Source organism: Pezoporus occidentalis, unplaced genomic scaffold, assembly GCF_034315485.1.
Source record: "Pezoporus occidentalis ecotype Australia unplaced genomic scaffold, CSIRO_AGI_Poc_V1 ctg38, whole genome shotgun sequence".
In the NCBI taxonomy this organism is placed as follows: domain Eukaryota; kingdom Metazoa; phylum Chordata; class Aves; order Psittaciformes; family Psittacidae; genus Pezoporus; species Pezoporus occidentalis.
This window is the reverse complement of record NW_026915702.1, coordinates 3838684-3857351: the sequence shown is the minus strand read 5'-3', so window position 1 is coordinate 3857351 and position 18668 is coordinate 3838684. Positions and strand designations below refer to the sequence as shown.

Genomic DNA, 18668 nt, shown 5'->3' with positions numbered 1-18668 from the left:
GCTCAAGGGGGACCTTATTGCTCTCTACAACTACCTGAAAGGAGGCTGTAGTGAGGTGGGGGTCGGTCTTTTCTCCCAGAAAACAACAGGTAACGGCCTCAAGCTGTGACAGGGGAGGTTTAGATTGAGTATCAGGAAAAATTTCTTCAAAGAGAGAGTTGTCAGACATTGGAACAGGCTGCCCAGGGAAGTGGTGGAATCACCGTTTCTAGGAGTGTTCAAAAACTGTGCAGATGAGGCCTTCAGTGACACGGTTTAGTGGTGGACTTGGCTGTCTTGGGGTAACGGTTGGACTTGATTCTTAAGGGTCTCTTCCAACCTAGTTGATTCTATGATTCTATGATTCAGGCTGAATTCTGCAAGATGCGGGGAACACTTACACCTCAGTTAAGTAGCGCCAGAGACAATTGGCTCACTCAGGTGACTACTCAAAGTAAAGCAGATAATCAGGGATACTTTGTAGGGTGGAACCATCAGACCCTTTTGACTGGTGATAATTAACAAAGTAGTCCAGAGGACTTTAAAATTAAGAAGCAATTTTTGTAATTGTCACTTTGTATCCAAACATGCAAAAAAAATGAAATCAGCTTTGTACCTCTGATATGGTGCAAACATCAAAACCAGATCTAAAAACCCCCTATGGTTGAGAAAAATGTATTTTAAAGCATTCAATTTTGTTTCATAGTGATATCAATACAGTACTGAACAAGACTACATCATTTCTTGGTTACAGAGCAGTTTCAGCTCAGGCTTTTGGCTAAGAGTGGATGAGAATCCAAAAATCTCAACACATGATGAGTACAGAATGTACAAGTGAATCTTTCTTGTAACAGAAGAACAATAGAAGAAAAAGTTTCACATTTCTTATGCATTGCTGGCATATTTTGAGATGGGCACTTACGTAATTTTTCAAACTGACTTATTCATAGGAAATTTTGTCCTGCTTCAGCTGCTCTTAATGCAATTTAACACTTACTGACTCTCCCCAAAGGCAATTTTAAATTGCAGGGAACTAGCAGAGCCTTTTTGGTTGTTTCACTAACCACAGGACTTAGAAACCAATTAGCTATAACGTTCAGGTTTTGTTGGTTTTGGTGCTCTCAGCTTTGACAAAAACCACCTCAACTTAAGCACCAATAGGACAGATTTTATTAGTGTTAAAGCCAATAGACAGTTATAAACGAATCAAACACAGTGCCCTGCTTCAAGATTATAGATTATCCAGATCATCAAATAGCAATTAGAACTATGGTAATATTAGGCCATCCCTTCCCTTGAGACTTATCAAGCTTTGTTAATGCAGCCACCTATTCTTTGTCATTTAGAGCAGATTCCGCTTTCAGGAGCTCTTCAATATGCCAGTTTATTGCTAAGGGAGCAGAGGGAGGGTAGCATCTGCAAACAATAAGTGAGGCTCCCTGTGTCTGACAGTCTCTTAATTTCCTTTTGGATTACAAACAAAACGTGCAGATATGTCTTCATATTTTCCACTCTTCATTTTTAAAAGTGATTTCATTCATTTTCCTGACATCTCGGTATTGGTTAGAATGTGTAAACTCAACAGAGTTCAGTTTGGAGGATTCTGCTTTAAATGCCTGCAGCTTTGGTGTTTGGTTGCACATAGAACATATCACTGGCAGTGGCGTACCCCAAATGGCACATACCTTTATAAATACTGCATTATTATAAGATGGCTACTGTATTCTGGGAATTTCTAACCAGTCTAACCTACCTCACCATTATTTAAATTCTGGTAAATGGATTCCAACCTCTCAATGAATACTTGAAATGTCCGTGTTTTCCTTACCAACCCTTCATAGTTCCATTTTAAACGTAATCAACCTTAGTTCCCTTCGCCACACTCAACTGAGACAGCAAACTAGTGTCCTTGCCTTAGGGATGAGGCAGACACTAGTGTAAACAGCATCAAGTTAAGCTTAGAAAAAATCCAAGTGTTTCAGAGCACTGGTTTCATATACAGCCTATTTGGCCAAACTTTATGATAAACTATTTTATTGCACATTACTGATGGCATTTAAAAAAAGTTAGGATTTTGTTTTAGAGAGGTAAAAAAATAATTTGTATTTTATGTTTTTTAAAAAGCGGATAGTCTTCTCTTCCATTGAAAACAACAAAAAGAGAAAAAAGGAGAAAAGAAAGGATATGAATTTTTTCTGACTTTTGAGATCAGTCATAGTGAACCTCACTGGATGGCACAATTTATTGAATGAACACAAAAGTTTCCTTAATTCTCATATTTGATTCATTTAAGTACTTGTTTTCCTTTCTCAGAGCACAGGAGAGTACAACCAGGGCACACACTGAACAGCTTTGCAGTCATGCAAGCTGTGTCTGTAAGTGTTGTGGTATTAGCTATATTTCCCATTTTCAGGGATGAAAAAAGGACGGAGACTGCACAGGAATATATTAACATTTCATAGGCCAGAAGTCAGAAGTGTCTTAAAACTCAGGGTCAAAACAGTGACAAGCTGATCAGAATCTCTATCAGAACATTCAAATGAAATTCAGATTTATGTAGTCCATAGACAAGACCTCCAAAAAAGTGTAAACCAAATATACCTAGTTGGGTTGTTACTATTAAAATAAAGCCACCTTAAGCCATTTCTTCATTATATTTTTCTTAATCACAAAACTCTCCATTAGTTCAGCGTTAACCAGGGTGTATGTAGTATATTCTGGAATGTGGCCATATATCCCTCAGGTCCATCTGGTAGTTCATGAGAGAATAACACGAGGTACAAAACTCTTTGCCTTTGGCTGAAGCATATTCAAGCTGAATAATATTCAAGCTGAATCCAAGCTGATAAATATAGTAGATATAGATATATATATAAAAAGCCGGTAAAAACAAATTAAAAATTCAATTCTATGGATCAGTTTATTTTCTGTAATAAATAATTCCAAATTTATATAAAGCCTTTGCTAATTTATCCCATTAACTTTATGACTTTAAAGAAAGATACACGTAAATATGCCAACCATAGAAAATAGTAATAAGGAAAATGTGTACTGGTAACTTGTGTGCCAAAATGCTTTCGGAAACAGGAAATTCAGGTGACTTATGATAGTGGGGAAGACTCATGCAGATACAAACTGTACATGTTCAAGTGTGCTACTGAACCCTCCCCTTGCACAGACCTTCATTACTGTTAAGGAAGAGCACAAGGCAAGCTGCATTTTTCAGCTTCTACAGCTAAGAAGTTAGCAGCATATCTCTATCTGTAGAGCCTTTAGAACATAGCACTAACTATCTAAAACCTCTAATGAGTCCAACAGAAAATTATCCATAGTGTATAATTCCTTATGGCAGAAGGAACCTTTCCTGAACATCCCTGCTCCAGGGCAACTGAAATAAGAGACCAGTGTCTCTTACAAGTCACTCACCTCAGTTAAACTCTAGGGACTGATCCAAGACCTGAAAAGCTAAAAGCAAGGACTGGGAATCTGCAGCCAGTCTGAGTGCTTCAGCAGACTCACACCATCTGTGCATCATTCACACAGACCTCACACTGAGCAATGGATGAAATGTGCTTATGCAGAACCTCGACTGGGTGTTCAGCAAGAAAGAGCTCATTATTTTAAAACACCATTCAAGAGACAAAATAAGTAAAAAACTTCAAACAGTTGCTGGTGGATTCATTCTGTAAATGGAACTCATCACCACAGATCAAATATCTGAATGTATCTCTCATCTTGGAGGAAGAAACAGTGTTTTTACCTCAGTATGAATATCATTTAAGGGGCAAGTTAGTCTGCAAGCTCCTGGGACTGTCATAACAGCATGCCTTATGGACATCATGCATGGATTGCTTTTGCAGCAATATATCAGAAAGGAAACAGATTCAGAGACTAGATTTCCTTAGAACTGCCTCTATCTGCTGTTTCATTCAATTATGCTATTCCTTGAAAAGGTTATACTGTACAAGATGGCATCTTTTTGCTGTAACAGTCACAGTGAAGCTCCAGTGCGTTTGTCATGTCAAAGCTCTTAACACAGACCCACGTTTTTAATACAGTGTTTATGTAAAAGAGTAGTCTCTTCAATCAGTTTGGAACAGACAAGCATTGCTATAAGGCATGCTTGCTACTCCGAGGTTTTCATTTCTGGGTACGGCAGGGATCCCTCCCTCCTCTCTCCTGTACCTAGAAGCATTTTAGGAGCTGGAAATCAGAAGCAGGGTTGCTGTAGTTTATTAGATTAAAAGAACTGTCAATTAACATAGTCATGGGTCTCTGCTATGAAAGGTCTATGTAAAAATGGAAGCTGACCCATACTTCCATCAAAATGGGACTAGATATTTATTTAGCTCTGTAGTTCAGTTAGCTCTTCACCTGTTTTTTTCTGCATGCTGAGGTAACGGTAGGTAGAGAATGTGACTTTGAACTTTGTACACTTTCTTGCCCTGACTAAGACAAAATGGCAACTGAATAAATGAAGGTGGTGAGATCAGATACATCTTCTATATTTATTTTACTACATGGATTTTAAACATCTATTAAGCTGCTTTTTATTCCTTATATTTTTTCTAAAAGTCTATTTGCTTGATAGAAATCACATATCATTTATGCCAGAGCATCTTCATAATGCCTGACTGCACAGAGAGTTCAGGCAAAGCTATATGAACCTTTTTAAGTTGAAAGGACAATTACATGACTGTTTTGTGGGGGATTTTATTTTAAACCGTGGTACTCATAAAATTAAAGGGCATATACTAATCCATGTCTTTGTTGAGAGACATTTAAAGAAGAACATTGGACATGTGGTATCTCTTTAACAAAGATTTTCCCATTTATCCTCTTTTCCTGCTTTCAAGTCTCAAGTTCTTGTATATACAACACCTTCTTATAAACACTCCCTTTTCTCTTCCAGGGGAAAAAAGAAATCTGTTAAATCATATTATCAAACAGTAACTTTTTCAGCTGGGCAACTACAGCAGCAATAAGATCAAGCCTCTTGTTTCTTGCATAAAAATGGGGGAGGGGGGGGAGTGGTTTCAAAGTACTTTTAACCTGCTTGAATTGCAAATTAAATGTTGTTAGGCATGTTTCTTAGCAAATGTAAATCAATGTAATCCAGCGAAGCCAGTAGAGCCTTCCCAGTTTTCAACCAGCTGAGTATTTTGGCATCTTGAATCCTGACATCCTGCCTTGTTGAAGCAATCTTTGCATTACTGTAATGAGGATATTACATTGGTATTAAATCCAAGTTGGCATTCTCCCAGATCTCGCCTAAACTCCTAACAATGTCCAAAAAAAAAAAAACAGTATTTAAAAATTAACTTTAATACTATTTTTGGAAGACTCCTTTGAGACCATTCCCAGATAGCTTAAATTAGGCTTGAAGAACACAAGGAAGAACTACACTCTAAATGCAATCGATCTTACTGATAACATTTAGATGTTACTAGTATACATGTTGATTCATACCATCAAAGTAGCAATTTACCACAACGAATTCAGAAGAAGAATGATCTGGATTTAAAGCTCTGAATGGAAAAAAAATGAAAGTCTGAGCTCAGTTCTTGGTTGGATCAGGATTCTCTCTGTATGCACATCTATAAATCAAAGATCATGTTTCCTCTGTGCACCATAATAAACCTCAACTCTTTCCTGCCTGTCCATCTCCTACACATAACCATTTTGTCTGTTCTTTCTACTGCATTTATACTAGTTTGCGTAATTAAGGCCCTGGATAAGTGTAGCCTCAATGCAGAACTCCTAATTTAATGGCATCCAAACTTTCTTTCTCAATTTTTGTTACTACAGGCATTACATTGCTGTCACAATTGCTAATAAGAGAGAAGGTGTGTGAAGTGTCTGTTGACACTTAGAGCAGATTCTCCTGGAAGGCATACTAAGGCACATGGAAAACAGCAAGGTGCTTGGTGACAGCCAGCATGGCTTCACTAAGGGGAAATCCTGCCTGATCAATTTGGTGGCCTTCTATGATGGGGCCACAGAACTGATGGACAGGGGTAGAGCAGCTGATGTCATCTACCTGGACTTGTGCAAAGCATTCGACACTGTCCCACATGACATCCTTGTCTCTAAATTGGAGAGACATCAATTTGATAGATGGACCACTCATAAGAACTGGCTGGATGGCCGCACGCAAAGAGTTGTGGTCAATGGCTCAATGTCCAGGTGGAGACCAGTAACGAGTGGTGTCCCTCAGGGATCAGTGTTGGGACCAGTCTTGTTTAACATCCTTGTCGCTGACATGGACAGTGGGATTGAATGCACCCTCAGCAAGTTTGCTGATGACACCAAGCTGTGTGGTTCGGTTGATACGCTGGAGGGAAGGAATGCCATCCAGAGGGATCTTGACACGCTTGTGAGGTGGGCTGATGCCGACCTCATGAAGTTTAACCATGCCAAGTGCAAGGTCCTACACCTGGGTTGGAGCAATCCCAGGCACAGCTACAGGTTGGGCAGAGAAGAGATTCAGAGCAGCCCTGTGGAGAAGGACTTGGGGGTGCTGGTTGACAAGAAACTTAACATAAGCCGGCTTCAGTGTGTGCTTGCACTTAATTAGTGTGCGTACTAATTCACTCCAGCTGACAACACAGTAATTGTTCTACTTTGATAGCTATCTTGGTCACTTTAGATGTCCTCATAGAAGACTCAATTGTATGAAGCAGACACAGATTGGAATTCAAGTCCCACTGACTCAGAACTGATTCAGACTTCCTTCCCTGAGTCCAGGGAGAGGGTGACCAGGCTGTGAAATGGTTATAATCTGTTGCATGTCCTAGCTATGAGCTTTAACCTCATCACTTGGCCAAATGAAAATTGATTTTCCCTAGAAAGAGGAAAGACATTACTCCTACCAAAAATCTGTCTGACCAAAGTACAGCTTTCCAACCCTACACATTTGGGTATTACAGCTGTTCACAGAAAATCACAGAATCATAGAATAGTTAGGGTTGGAAAGGACGTTAAGATCATCTAGTTCCAATCAGGTCTACTCTTTTATAATAGGAGCACTCTGCTCCTTTTTGTATTAATCATTATACTTTTGGAAGGATAAGGGTCAGAGAAAACAAACAAATATGTTTCTTCTTTTAAGTTTTCCAAAAACATGAAGACTACAGACCTGGTCCAAAAAGTCTGAATTAGCAGTAAGTCAGAAAAAAAGCTGATAATTGAGTCTTTTTAAAGCTCGAGCAACTGAAAGAAAGTTCTGTGAATAAAAGTGACAAGCATGCAAGCATGCTGTTTTTAATGTCTTGTAATCTCCAGTTTTCCAAGATTGCATTTTGTTTCAGAAGAGATCAGACCAATAAGCAGCAAGCAGAAAAGAAGGCATGCAATTTAAAAATGAGGAAGTGACAATAGCCTGTAAACAAGAGGAGAGAGGGAGAGACTGCATGACTCACACCTTGCAGGGCTTTGCATTCTCCCTTGCAGACAAGAGAGCTAATTAAAACCTTGTGGCTAGAGAAAGACATCATACAATTTAGGTCAAATAAACGGCTTTGATATAAAGTGATATTTTATATGGAAACATTCCCTTTCGTTCTTTTAATCCTAGGATTACAAGCACATATTGACCACCATGTGGATACCCTCTAAGATAATATTGTATCTTCTAAGTGTGTTGTAAATTTTGGCTTTCAAAAAGAAACACACATACAGTATTCCCAGACTAATGGGATTTCTTTTTACTGTGAATGTCACTGTGGCGTACTTTAAGTAATGCTGGTAGCACTACATATTATTATGTTTGCCCAGCAGTTCTCATTCTAAGACTGTGTTAGCAGCTTGTAAATTTGCTGAACATTAACTACATAAACTAACATTTTCCTCAGGGAAAAAAAAAGTGACAGCATCAATCTCTTGGCTTTTCATTATCTATTTTACTGTGTGGTGTTTGCACGGAAATGCCAGGCAAAATGGGTGAGACATTAACTCACTGTTTTCATAGAGTGGAAATACCAACTCATCTCCCTTTGAAATAACCTATTGCCCCTGGACTGCCGATCAAAATTCAATATATGTATTTAAAGATATATTTTTTATCCCATTGTGTTTAGTGAATTTTAGCCTGAAAAGCACCAGCAGGCCACTGCAGGGATTTTATCAGCTAAATCCACATACAGGAGTATTCCAACCCAGAGAACATCACTCCTAGAGAATGTCACACCTCCTCTGCAGCTGAAGCTCAGGCTTGCTGTGATCTCTCACCCTTATGGTCTAAGCAGTGGGGGAAAAAGGAGATGAAAACTGAATGAAGAATAAAGGGCAAGAGATTGGGATATATAAGCAGGAAATAACAGACTGGAAAATAGCAGGAAAAGAATACAGAGATAAAAGACTGGAAGGGGAGGAGAAACAGTAAAAGATTACAGGAGAAAACCTCAGCAGTCTTATGTTCTATGTTCCTCATGTACATGCAGGTGTGTTTTTACCTGCTATGAATGGAATATAGCATAAAAGGGTTTTTTAATGACAGAAGAATTGTAAATTCTTCCCTAAAACACACTTTGGTTTAAATTTGAACAGCTGAATAAAAGTAGTTTTCATTCTCATTTACATCCCTTTTAACCAAAAAGTGCCTCATTTCAGGAAATATGTGTCAAAAAAATAGTCTCCCTTGTTAGTAGAGAGCAAAATTTTTCTCTGGAGTGAATGGTTGCTTCCTGGATACCGTATTTGACAAACATATCGCATAAAAGCACTTGCTTCAGGTGGAAGGGTAGCAACAATGGTAAGCTGGTTAAATATTACCAATGAGCAAGTCCTGCAACATTACGAGAGCGAATGGACAGATGTCTGCGTTATTCATCTCTCTCTCAGTAAACATTGCAGAATTTGACTCCCCAAAATCATTTTACTACATTGGGATAAAATTATTATAGTGCCTAGATGATGCACAACAGTCACTTCACATCCTAGTTATTGCAGCCTAAGGGGCATCTTCTTACTCACCGCAGCAAGTTGGTCCACTCCGCTTGCAGTTCGTGCTAATGTTACGAGATCTTCTTGCATCTTATCTACCCATGATTTTATCCTATAGAATCCAAAAAGAAAAGAGAGACATCCAATCAGATCACTGGCAAATGGAACTTGCATACGATTATAGCACAAGAAAAAGGTAAAAAATCAGAATATGTTGATAAAATTGAATACAGAATGGACAGGACTTGACTTTGATAAAAAAGAGTAAGCTTGGAATGAATCAAAATATTCAAGCTACACCCAGGTGATGTTCTGTTTAGCTCACTCAAATCTAAGCCCCTCGCTTTTTTCTTTATTTTACTTCTCATCAGCTGGAGCTTGCCTGGTGCTCTGCAGGACAGACATTGTCTTAACCATCAAGTATTACACTGTAGCTGCCTCTTGTTGACAAGTACCAAGGTCTGTTTCCAAATGTGATGGAGCCTAACTTACCTCCTTTCTTTTTTTTTAATACAGCCCCTATCCAGCCTTGATGACCTGATTATTCTGTAAAATATTCTGCGGTGGCCACCACACTAAGCCAGCTGTAAATCAAACATATCACTGTACCTATTACTAGCTGTAGCAAGGATCACTGGACAGAGCTGGTACGTTGCCTGCCAGGGCAACCTGCCTGACTTGCAGCTCACTCCCAGCAATGCCTTTCCTAAGTGACCTGCCATGCCTCTGCCAACAGATAGTACAGAGAAAAACAGCAACTGGGAGCAGGCTGGTACATCAGAATAAATCTTCTGGCCTATAGCCCCTCTCCAAACACTTAAGGAAGGAGTGGCAGGCACAGGTAGCAGCCAGCAGAGATGGCACGAGGTGTTCTGGCAATGCACAGGTTTGTGGTTACTGTTTTTCACCAGAGAACAGGCAGTGATTTGCTGCTGTGCCCAGTAAACCTGACTCTTTGGAAAAGGGTTGGATCCAATACAGGTTTTATGCTTTTGTGCCATGTCACGTTTTGTAGCAAGAAAGGAACCATGGTACGAGTATATTCTAATGCGGTCCATGCTCAGAAGAAGGTTGTGTCTCTTGCCTAGCCAGAACATATGGTCTCCAGACCATTTATCATATCACCCGTCATTATCACAGCTCTGATTTGAAACCTGGCGCAAATGCGTATGTTTATCCTTGCCATTTCTTATATCCTTGTATATCCTTGCCTTAATCTGATAAGCAAGGAATGACTGTTTAGACTAATCATGAAAGTAGGAAAGACAGGAAAAAGAGACTTCATTAAAGGATCCTTCCTCATATTTTAGAAGAAAGTGATTACTCTTCCCAATACGAAAGATTTAGGCCTGTGACATCTAATATGAAGAACCTTCTGACAGCCCAAACTAATATCTTCACAGATTGGAATGGGAAATACCTAGACAGGAAGGTACTGAGTTTTACAAAAGTGCTAGATTCAAAACAAATCCCTTTTCTCAATTGATAAGGGGTCTCCCCCCAGTAAATACACCATCTCTCATGATTCATGTTTTAATCCTATTTCCCAGAAGCAGAATACTCTGACACAGTAAAGAACTTTTTCAAAGTTTAGCTCAAAGTGTCTGAAGCCCTCACAAAAACTCTGGAGCAGAAATTGAACTAGCAAGTTGTAACCATGGCTTCTCATTAACCATAGCTTGTGCCCGTGACACTATTGTTTTCAGCCTCCCTGCAGCCCTGGCCTGGCTTATTTGTCATTCTCATCTATTATATTATATCCTTTATTTTCTACTGTGTTGTATCGTTATTTTTTCCTTCAAAATCTTTGGATAACGAGCAGTGATTTCAGTCTGTCCCCTCAGCACTTCCCTTATTTCCTCACTGGATTCCAGGTGTTTCAGACATACAAAAATTACATGTTAAAAAAACATGAATTTAGAAAAGTAATGAAAAAGTTTTAAACTGAAGTCATTTCACTGCTCTCACTCATCACTGAGCAGTTGTAATTGATCTAGTTCTAGTTCAAGTTCTAGTTCATTGAGTGTTCTTCTCAGTACACTCAATAAAGACTGACTGCTAGTCCAGAGAGCAGAATGCTGTTATGATTCCAAAATTTTGGAAAGACACCCCATATTGACTGAACAACCACGTATGCCAAATCAATAATGCAAAAGGAGACCTCATCACATCTTTTGTGACTATCTAGATTTCCATGAACCTTTTTCTTTAGGTTGCAGGTATTTTTTCTAATTTGGGCTAAGCTTTGAAAAACTTTTTTAAAAGACTGTAAAATCAAAGCTTCTAAACAATACAGTTCTTAAGTCTAGACAGGAGGAGTTCCACTGTATAAAATATTCCCCAGATTCTCCATGAGGAAAAAGGGTGTGCAGAAAATTGCGAAGTTGTAGGAAAAAAAAACCCATGTAGCATGGAATGTAAAAAATGCTTATTGAAACAAACCCTTTGGCAACTAAGAAGGACAGATGGCTACTGCAACAGTTGTTAAGAATTCAATCATCTCGTATCTGATTACTAATAAAATGCTAAAATATTAGTAAGAGTAAACCTCTTCACTAGCAACATAGCCTTTTTAATGGGAAAATGTATGAGTGTATACCAGAAGAAGAGTTCAAGCAAGTGTTTTCAATGGAAATCTTACTGATATGCCATTGAGGTACCCTCTCCCCCCCCCCCCCCCCCCCAATATCATGGCATGAAAAGAGGGTTTACCTCAAAACAGATCTACCACTGAACTGAATCTATCCCCCACTCGCTTGACAAATCCTGAGAGTCAGAGTGGTGGCAGAATGAGCAAAAAGACTGGAGACTCCGTGACTTTGTCCTCCAGTGCCGCACTAGAACTCTCTGTGTCAGAGCTTAACATCTTATTAAATGCTTACAAAACAAAGCATGATAAGAGAAAGACCTCCAGACAGACACAGTATTCGAACAGGTGTCTAAAGGCTCCTTTTATCCACTATAACTGAGCAGCCTTTTCCTGAAATTTTTAATATGTCTTACCCTTTGTGTTATTTGACCAGTCTTCAGGCTATTTTGCCATTATTTGCTGAATGCTTGCCACACCATTAGAGTCACTTTGATACCTATCTCCAAGTCAAATAGCAAGTAGGCCCCTTTCAGGTTAGTGGTCATGCTTTTCCACAGAGGTTCAACAGAGTCTACTAGGTGCAACAGGTCAAGAGCCATGGTTTATATTTGCTTTCTCCTTTTGCATAGTATCACCAAGAGTACTCTTACCACCTATTTCTTTGCTCATTCGCATCCTACATCTCTAACATGGCCACATGAAAGTGATGTATGTTGGGATTTAGGGACCAATTACATCTTCATTTACTATTACAATTGATTCCATCATAGTTTTAATGCTCCCAAACCTTCACTACTAAACTTTGGTTTCCAAAATCTGACAAAAAAAATACCCCAACTTCCTTGCTTAAAGCTCCACAAAGCCCTCATATTATATAAATGCTTAGCTCTGTACAGAAATCAGTCTGTTAAAAATTGCCTCTTATGGTGCATTATGTTTACTTCCGCTATAAAACCATCATGTGTATCTTTGAGAACAGTACCGACAAATAAGCACAGGTATGAAAAAAAGCAAACTGCTATCATCTTCGATTATTTCAATGGTTTCTATTTTTCTGCATGAAAGAATGAGATATATGAAAGGTGAAAAAGTGAAACCCATTATCCAAAAGTGTTTTCAAAAGCATAAAATAAATAATCGAACACATGGAGATTTTTAAATGATCCATTTCAGTTATAAAAATTCTGAGTGCTATTTCTAAGAGGAATCGATGGAAAAAATCAGGGAGGATTGATTTTTAAATTGACTTTTTCCATTTCCAACTGCTTTGTGTTTTTGCTGGATGTATTCATCTCTGTCCTAAAAAGAAACTGGAATGGTGAGAACATGTATTACTTAGTTAAACTTGAAATTGCGGAAGAAGTTACCCTTAAATTTTGAATTACTTATTCCTAATATCACATATAAATGAAATATGGATCATTTTCCTTTTAATGTGCAAAAATAGTCTTGATTTGTCAATAAATCCTTCTTGTATATTTTCTAGGATCCCTGCCTCCACACAATTAGCCCACACCTTGCCTTTTGAAGTTAGTCACCTAGATTCTTTTTTTTTTCTTTTTCTGTATTAATTTGCAAATGAGCTAGGCTTCTGCTTCCCATGGAAGCATCTGACGCATTCTGTTCTCAACCAGGTGAGCTGAAAGACCTCCCTCCTACATTGCTTCCAGAAAAACTTTGATTCCTAGTCCAGGTTTTCCAGCACAGCTAGACTGACTTTTAGGCAGGTTAGGGTAGATAATATCAGTTTCTAAATTGGAATCATAGAATCCAGTTTATTGTTCAGGTTGGAAAGGATGTTAAATCTCATCCAGTTCCATCCCCCTGCCACAGGCAGAGATACCTTCCATTAGACCAGATTGCTCGAACCTCTGTCCAATCTGGCCTTGAACACTGCCAGGGATGGGGCAGCCACAGTTCCTCAGCACAACCTGTGCCAGCACTTCACCACCCTCACAGTACAGAATTTCTTCATTGTATCTAATCCATATCTGCCCTCTTCAGTTTAAATCAATTTTCCCTTGTCCTGTCACTACAAGACCTCATAAAAAGTCCCTCTTCAGCCTTCTTGTAGTCACCCTTCAGGCACTGGAAATTTTTCACAGAGCCTTCTCCTCCAGCCTGAACAGCTCCAACTCTCAGCCTGTCTTCACAGGAGAGACAGAGAAACCTATCTTCAATCTAATTTAATAGCAATTCCCTCCCTAGTTGTAACTTGAAATCAAATAATGATGCTTCTTCCAGTACTGACTCCATATTTACCTTAAAAGATAATTTTGCTGCATATCCATCTTAGCCTATTACACCTGTAGGTGAAACTGTCCTTTTCTTACTTGCCTTTACAATACCTAGTACAGCAGAGTCCAACATAATAAAAAGCAATAACTTTGGAAGGGCTTTTCTACATTACTATTCAAAGTATAAAGGATTAAAAATGGCATTCTAGAACTGAGGCAGCTCAGTATAATCCCTCTAACCTTCCCCACAATAACTTAAATAACATCACTGACATTTTTTAAGTGCTAACATCAGTATTCCTGCATCCCATCTTTCACCACACAAAAGCATGCATTTGACGTATTTCATGCTCCTCATAGACAATCTTTTTCAGAAATGGACACAATCACATCCTATAACTTGCATGGGAAAATGTGACAGACTGTTCAATGCAAAGGAATCATATTATTCCCTTGTATTTTTTAAAAATACCCTGTGTCTTCAGAAAAATGAAACAAGAGCCTTTAGGCACTGAAATGCTTGTCTGGTGCTCCTTTTAGCTGAAGCCTGCAGTGCAATATCTGCGTGACAGCTGCTCACGGTCAGAGTTTATTTAACGACTAGAAAGCTGTCACTGCAAACGTGAGCTCCCATGACTTAAGCAGCAGTCATTTCTTCCTGTAAAGGGCACTAACAGAAAGCCTGTACAAAAGCGGAGTTTCGTCATATTTTAGTTAGGCACGAATGTTGCTATGGATGTTCCACTGAAAGGTGATTACATTTTGCAGTACAATTGTTTTTAAACCCATTCTCCCACACACAGGTTTTCCCCATATCAAGCAATGAGTAAACAAAAGGGGTGTGCACGTGCCTTTCCACAGCAACTTCTAAATGATGTGAATGATGAAGGGGGACTGTCTGATTAAAGACAGACAGACATGGGTCATTTACTGGGGAATTAAAAGTTACAACCCTGCTGCTGTTGGCTGGGTTGTGATGAGATTGATGAAGAAACAGCCAGAACACTACAAAGCCATCCATTCACATTAAGACTATTTTCCAACTTAGCACAAGAGCAATTTTGACAGTACAGAAAGCAATTTTATTTAATTACTTTTATTAGTTTTCTTTTTTTTTCCCTTTTTTCCTTGTCTGTTTTTTTTTTTTTTTTTTTAAGTAAGACAACTGTATCACCTAATATCAGAGGATTTTCACAGGTACATCCTTAGTCACACTCCAAGTGGAACTTAATATAGCATGTGCTAGACTAAGAAATCTTTGTTTTAACTTCATTAAAACCTGTTTTTATGTTAATATCAAACTATACTGACAGACCAGACAGACCACTGCTCAATTACATGGGTGAAAGAAGCCAGGAGATCCAGATATTGGACAGCCTGGCTGCAATCTTTTTCCTGCTGAAACTGATGCAATATTTTTCTGCTGACTTCAAGGAAAGTAGGTTCATGTAAGTGTATGCCATAGCTTTTTAGACCACTCCTAATTCAATGGAAAAGTGGTGTCTTAAAAATTAAGATAAATGAGATTAGATGCAAAAATGGAGAGAAAGCAACCCTTGCTACGTTTTTTCAAGCTAATCTCACTTTGCTTTCTTGCTCAGGAAAACCTTCACTTTCAGGATCAGAAGATTTTTAGTAGATTTGCTGTCTGTGAAGGAGGGGGAAAGGCTACAAAATCATCATAAAAGCAGGATTCTCAACCATTCTTTGCCTTTCTTATGCAATACTAAAGGGCAAACAGAAAGTGCTACTGTAATTTATAGAAGGCATGTGAAAGAAGAAGTTATGTCACAATGGAATTACTAACCTTCTACACAGAAATTACCCATGTTGCTGCATTTATACCTCCTGCCGCAAAACTACTGAGTTTTAATAGCACTGTATATTTTGATGAACTATTTAGCTGACAGTACTCTTGTTTCAGGTATGCGGATGGATGGATAAATAATGAACTAGATTTTGGAATAAGTAATAAAGGCAGGTTTTGTGCAATGCTGAACAAGTTGTCACAGTGTGCTAAATTCCCACTGATTCTAGTTCAGGGAAATAAAAGTGTTGGATATTGCGAGACTGATGCAAAGATCATTAAAATCTCATGGTTGTCAAATCAAGCTCTTGAATCTCACTTCATAGACAAAAAAATAAAATAAAATCAAATATACAATTAAGATGTGATATAAAACCAAATTAAGGTAAAGTAGTCCATATAAGCATTTGTGAATTTTCCAGGTCTTACTATAGGGCTTCTAACAGTCCAATTACGTGGCACAGAGTGGAGGATATGATGTAAATTCATCATTTAGAGACATGCTCACTTTATTCTTTAACTTCTGCAGTTAAAGAACACCTCAAGGCAGTGTACAGCCCTCCAATTCTTTTCTCTGAAAATTAGCTAATGGATTCTGTGAAGGTATCTATAGCACAAATACTACATATAGTAAACAGCAATTTGCAAGGAAGTTAAGGATTCAGAAATTAAAGTGAAAAGAGCTGTGTGTTGCAAGTGTTGGGACATCCCACTTTATCCCAGTGCAAAAAAGATATATGCTTATATACCCACTGCCAGCTACCTGTTGAAAAATATATCACATAATTTTGCATAAATGTTTGGAAGAACTTTTGTGTAATAAAAGCAAAGCACAGAGGAATTCATGACATTTAGCTGTTGCTCTGAGTGAGGAAAATAGGGAAGTTATGCTATCACTGTGTTTGCAAATGAATGTACAAAATGCATCATTTGCACCTTAGTCAAAGATTTTTCCTCTGTTGGCAAGAAGGTAAAATAGAACTTCATTTGTCTGCCCTCTTTGACTCTCTTATCTGCCCAAATGTGACCAGCTGCTGGTCAAGGACTTTCCAGATACAAGACAGACCCAATAGCCAAGGACAGAGGGACCCTCTTGCTCTTTCCTCTTTTCAAACTGTAAAATCCTTGCTTGGAATAGTTACCATCAAACTGAAACATTTGTGGAGTAAGACAATTTCTGTATCATGTTTGTCATTCTGTAGAAAGGCTTATGTAGATAAAAACTTCGGGACACAGAGTTTTTAGTAGCAGACACTTTAATGTTTAGAGTTGGGATTTTTAAGTTCTTATTTCACCTGTTTAAGCCATCCAGTCACAGAACCTATTACAGTGTCCCAATTTTTTTTCCAAACACTCTCTGTATAAACGTGTCTTCTCTGTCGTAACCTTCACAGAACAAGCACATAGGAGAACTCATTAGACTGCTCTGCCAACTGTTCTTTCAAGGAATCCCTGTGTACCACACATAAATGGGAACTAGGAACCCACTAATGCAGCATTAGTACAGACAGAAGGAGCAGAAATTGCCTCATTCCATCAGCAACTCAGGAGATTTAAGTTCCACTGCTAACTTCCAGCTCAAAATCAGGGGCAAGTCAATGTCTCATGACAAATGAAGGGCAGAACTGCCACACCCCAATGACTGCCTCTGTTCCAACATTTGCTCCTTAATACCAAGTCCTAGTGGCAGGTTCCAGGGTGGAAATAGTCAATTGTGGATGGCACTATGAGCTGCCCAGTGTTTGGGGAAACTTTTCTCCATCTTCGCCCAAGAACTTCTAGGCCAACTATCTGTTATGGGGCCTTTGAGCACAGCCTGAATGGCTGCTATGCTCTCACCTTCCAACAAAACCTCGCCTAAATTGCTCTGTCAGAAGGCTTCAAGGAGTGATCTGGGAACAGCACCCTCTGACCCAGAGACCGGACCCACTCACTGCCGCTCACTCCCATTGAAATACCCTCTCCTCATGGTTCAGTTCAGTTCAGTTCTCCAGCTGTAACTGCACTTTCCACTGTAACAAATGGGTGGTAGATTCTCTGAAGCATTCAGACGTTAAATAGGAGTGACCAAGTAATTCCTCAAATATGGTGTTCACTTTTAATAGCTAGGATCAGGGCACGGACATGCTATTTTGCAAACTTGTTCAGTATAAACCAAGCGGCTGACAGGTGTTTAGCCACACGTGTTCATAATTGCAGCTCCTGCTACACAAATATTTCCCTTCACTGTGCCAAAAGTATTCTTTTAGAGTTTAAAGCTTCCTGGCTAATAACATGAAAAATAGACTCTAATGGAAATTACTGTTGCACAAAATATCATTTAATAATTTAAGCTCAATTTTTAATGTCAGCCTGACATAGAATCAGCTGCAAAATTACAAGACACAAAAAGAACTCCTTAAAAATTATTATGCTTTAATTTTTAAAGATTCCAGTGCTAAAACAGTTTAACAGAGAAGACAACAAATTTTCAGCACAAATGACTGTCTGTAGTCCTCAGATGTGTTCAGTTAAAGGCTCTTACAATCAGATACGCCTCTAGTACCATTTATTGCTTGGCATCGGAAAAACAATCAAACACTCTAAAGTCTAGTTACAGCTTCTGTGGCTGAGAAATATAAATTCAAAATGAAGAATCCTTAATTTGTTTCTAATCTGTACTAGATGAAACACGATCATTTTAGTTTAAATTACAGTGGTCTAACATATGGATCTCATGGAGAAGCAGCTACCGGAGAGACCTGAGTGTATTTGTCCTCACTGTATTTCCCCCTAATAGCAACAAAAATGCATCTCACCTTCTCTTTGCTTCACCTCTGGTTAACTAGTATTTAAATGCAATCTGGACTAAGTTCATTACTCTAGTACAAACACAGATGCTTCACTAAAATCATACAGTGTTTGGTAAAAAAGAGATTGGAACTGAATCTCACATATATCACTGCAGTTATTCCAGTACTGTATCAACAGAACCTGGATTAGAAGATGGTCCATATGAAAGTAACATGTAAATGCTGTTATTTTTTGATGGTTTTGTATTATAAAATAAGCCTGTTAATGGTATAATGCCTTCAGAGGATAAAAAAGCATGTCTTAAAAAAATAATTGAGAA

At 38.5% G+C, this 18668-nt stretch overlaps 1 protein-coding gene across 12 annotated transcripts in view; it reads right to left on the bottom strand.

Moving 5' to 3' along the window:
• The window catches only part of CACNA2D1 (calcium voltage-gated channel auxiliary subunit alpha2delta 1), a 389699-nt gene that overhangs the window by 319787 nt on the left and 51244 nt on the right, over positions 1-18668 (bottom strand). For all 12 annotated transcript variants that reach the window (XM_062631969.1, XM_062631970.1, XM_062631958.1 and 9 more), the window contains exon 2: positions 8953-9034. In XM_062631969.1, coding sequence (XP_062487953.1) covers positions 8953-9034 — 82 coding nt within the window. The remainder of the gene's footprint in view (positions 1-8952; positions 9035-18668) is intronic.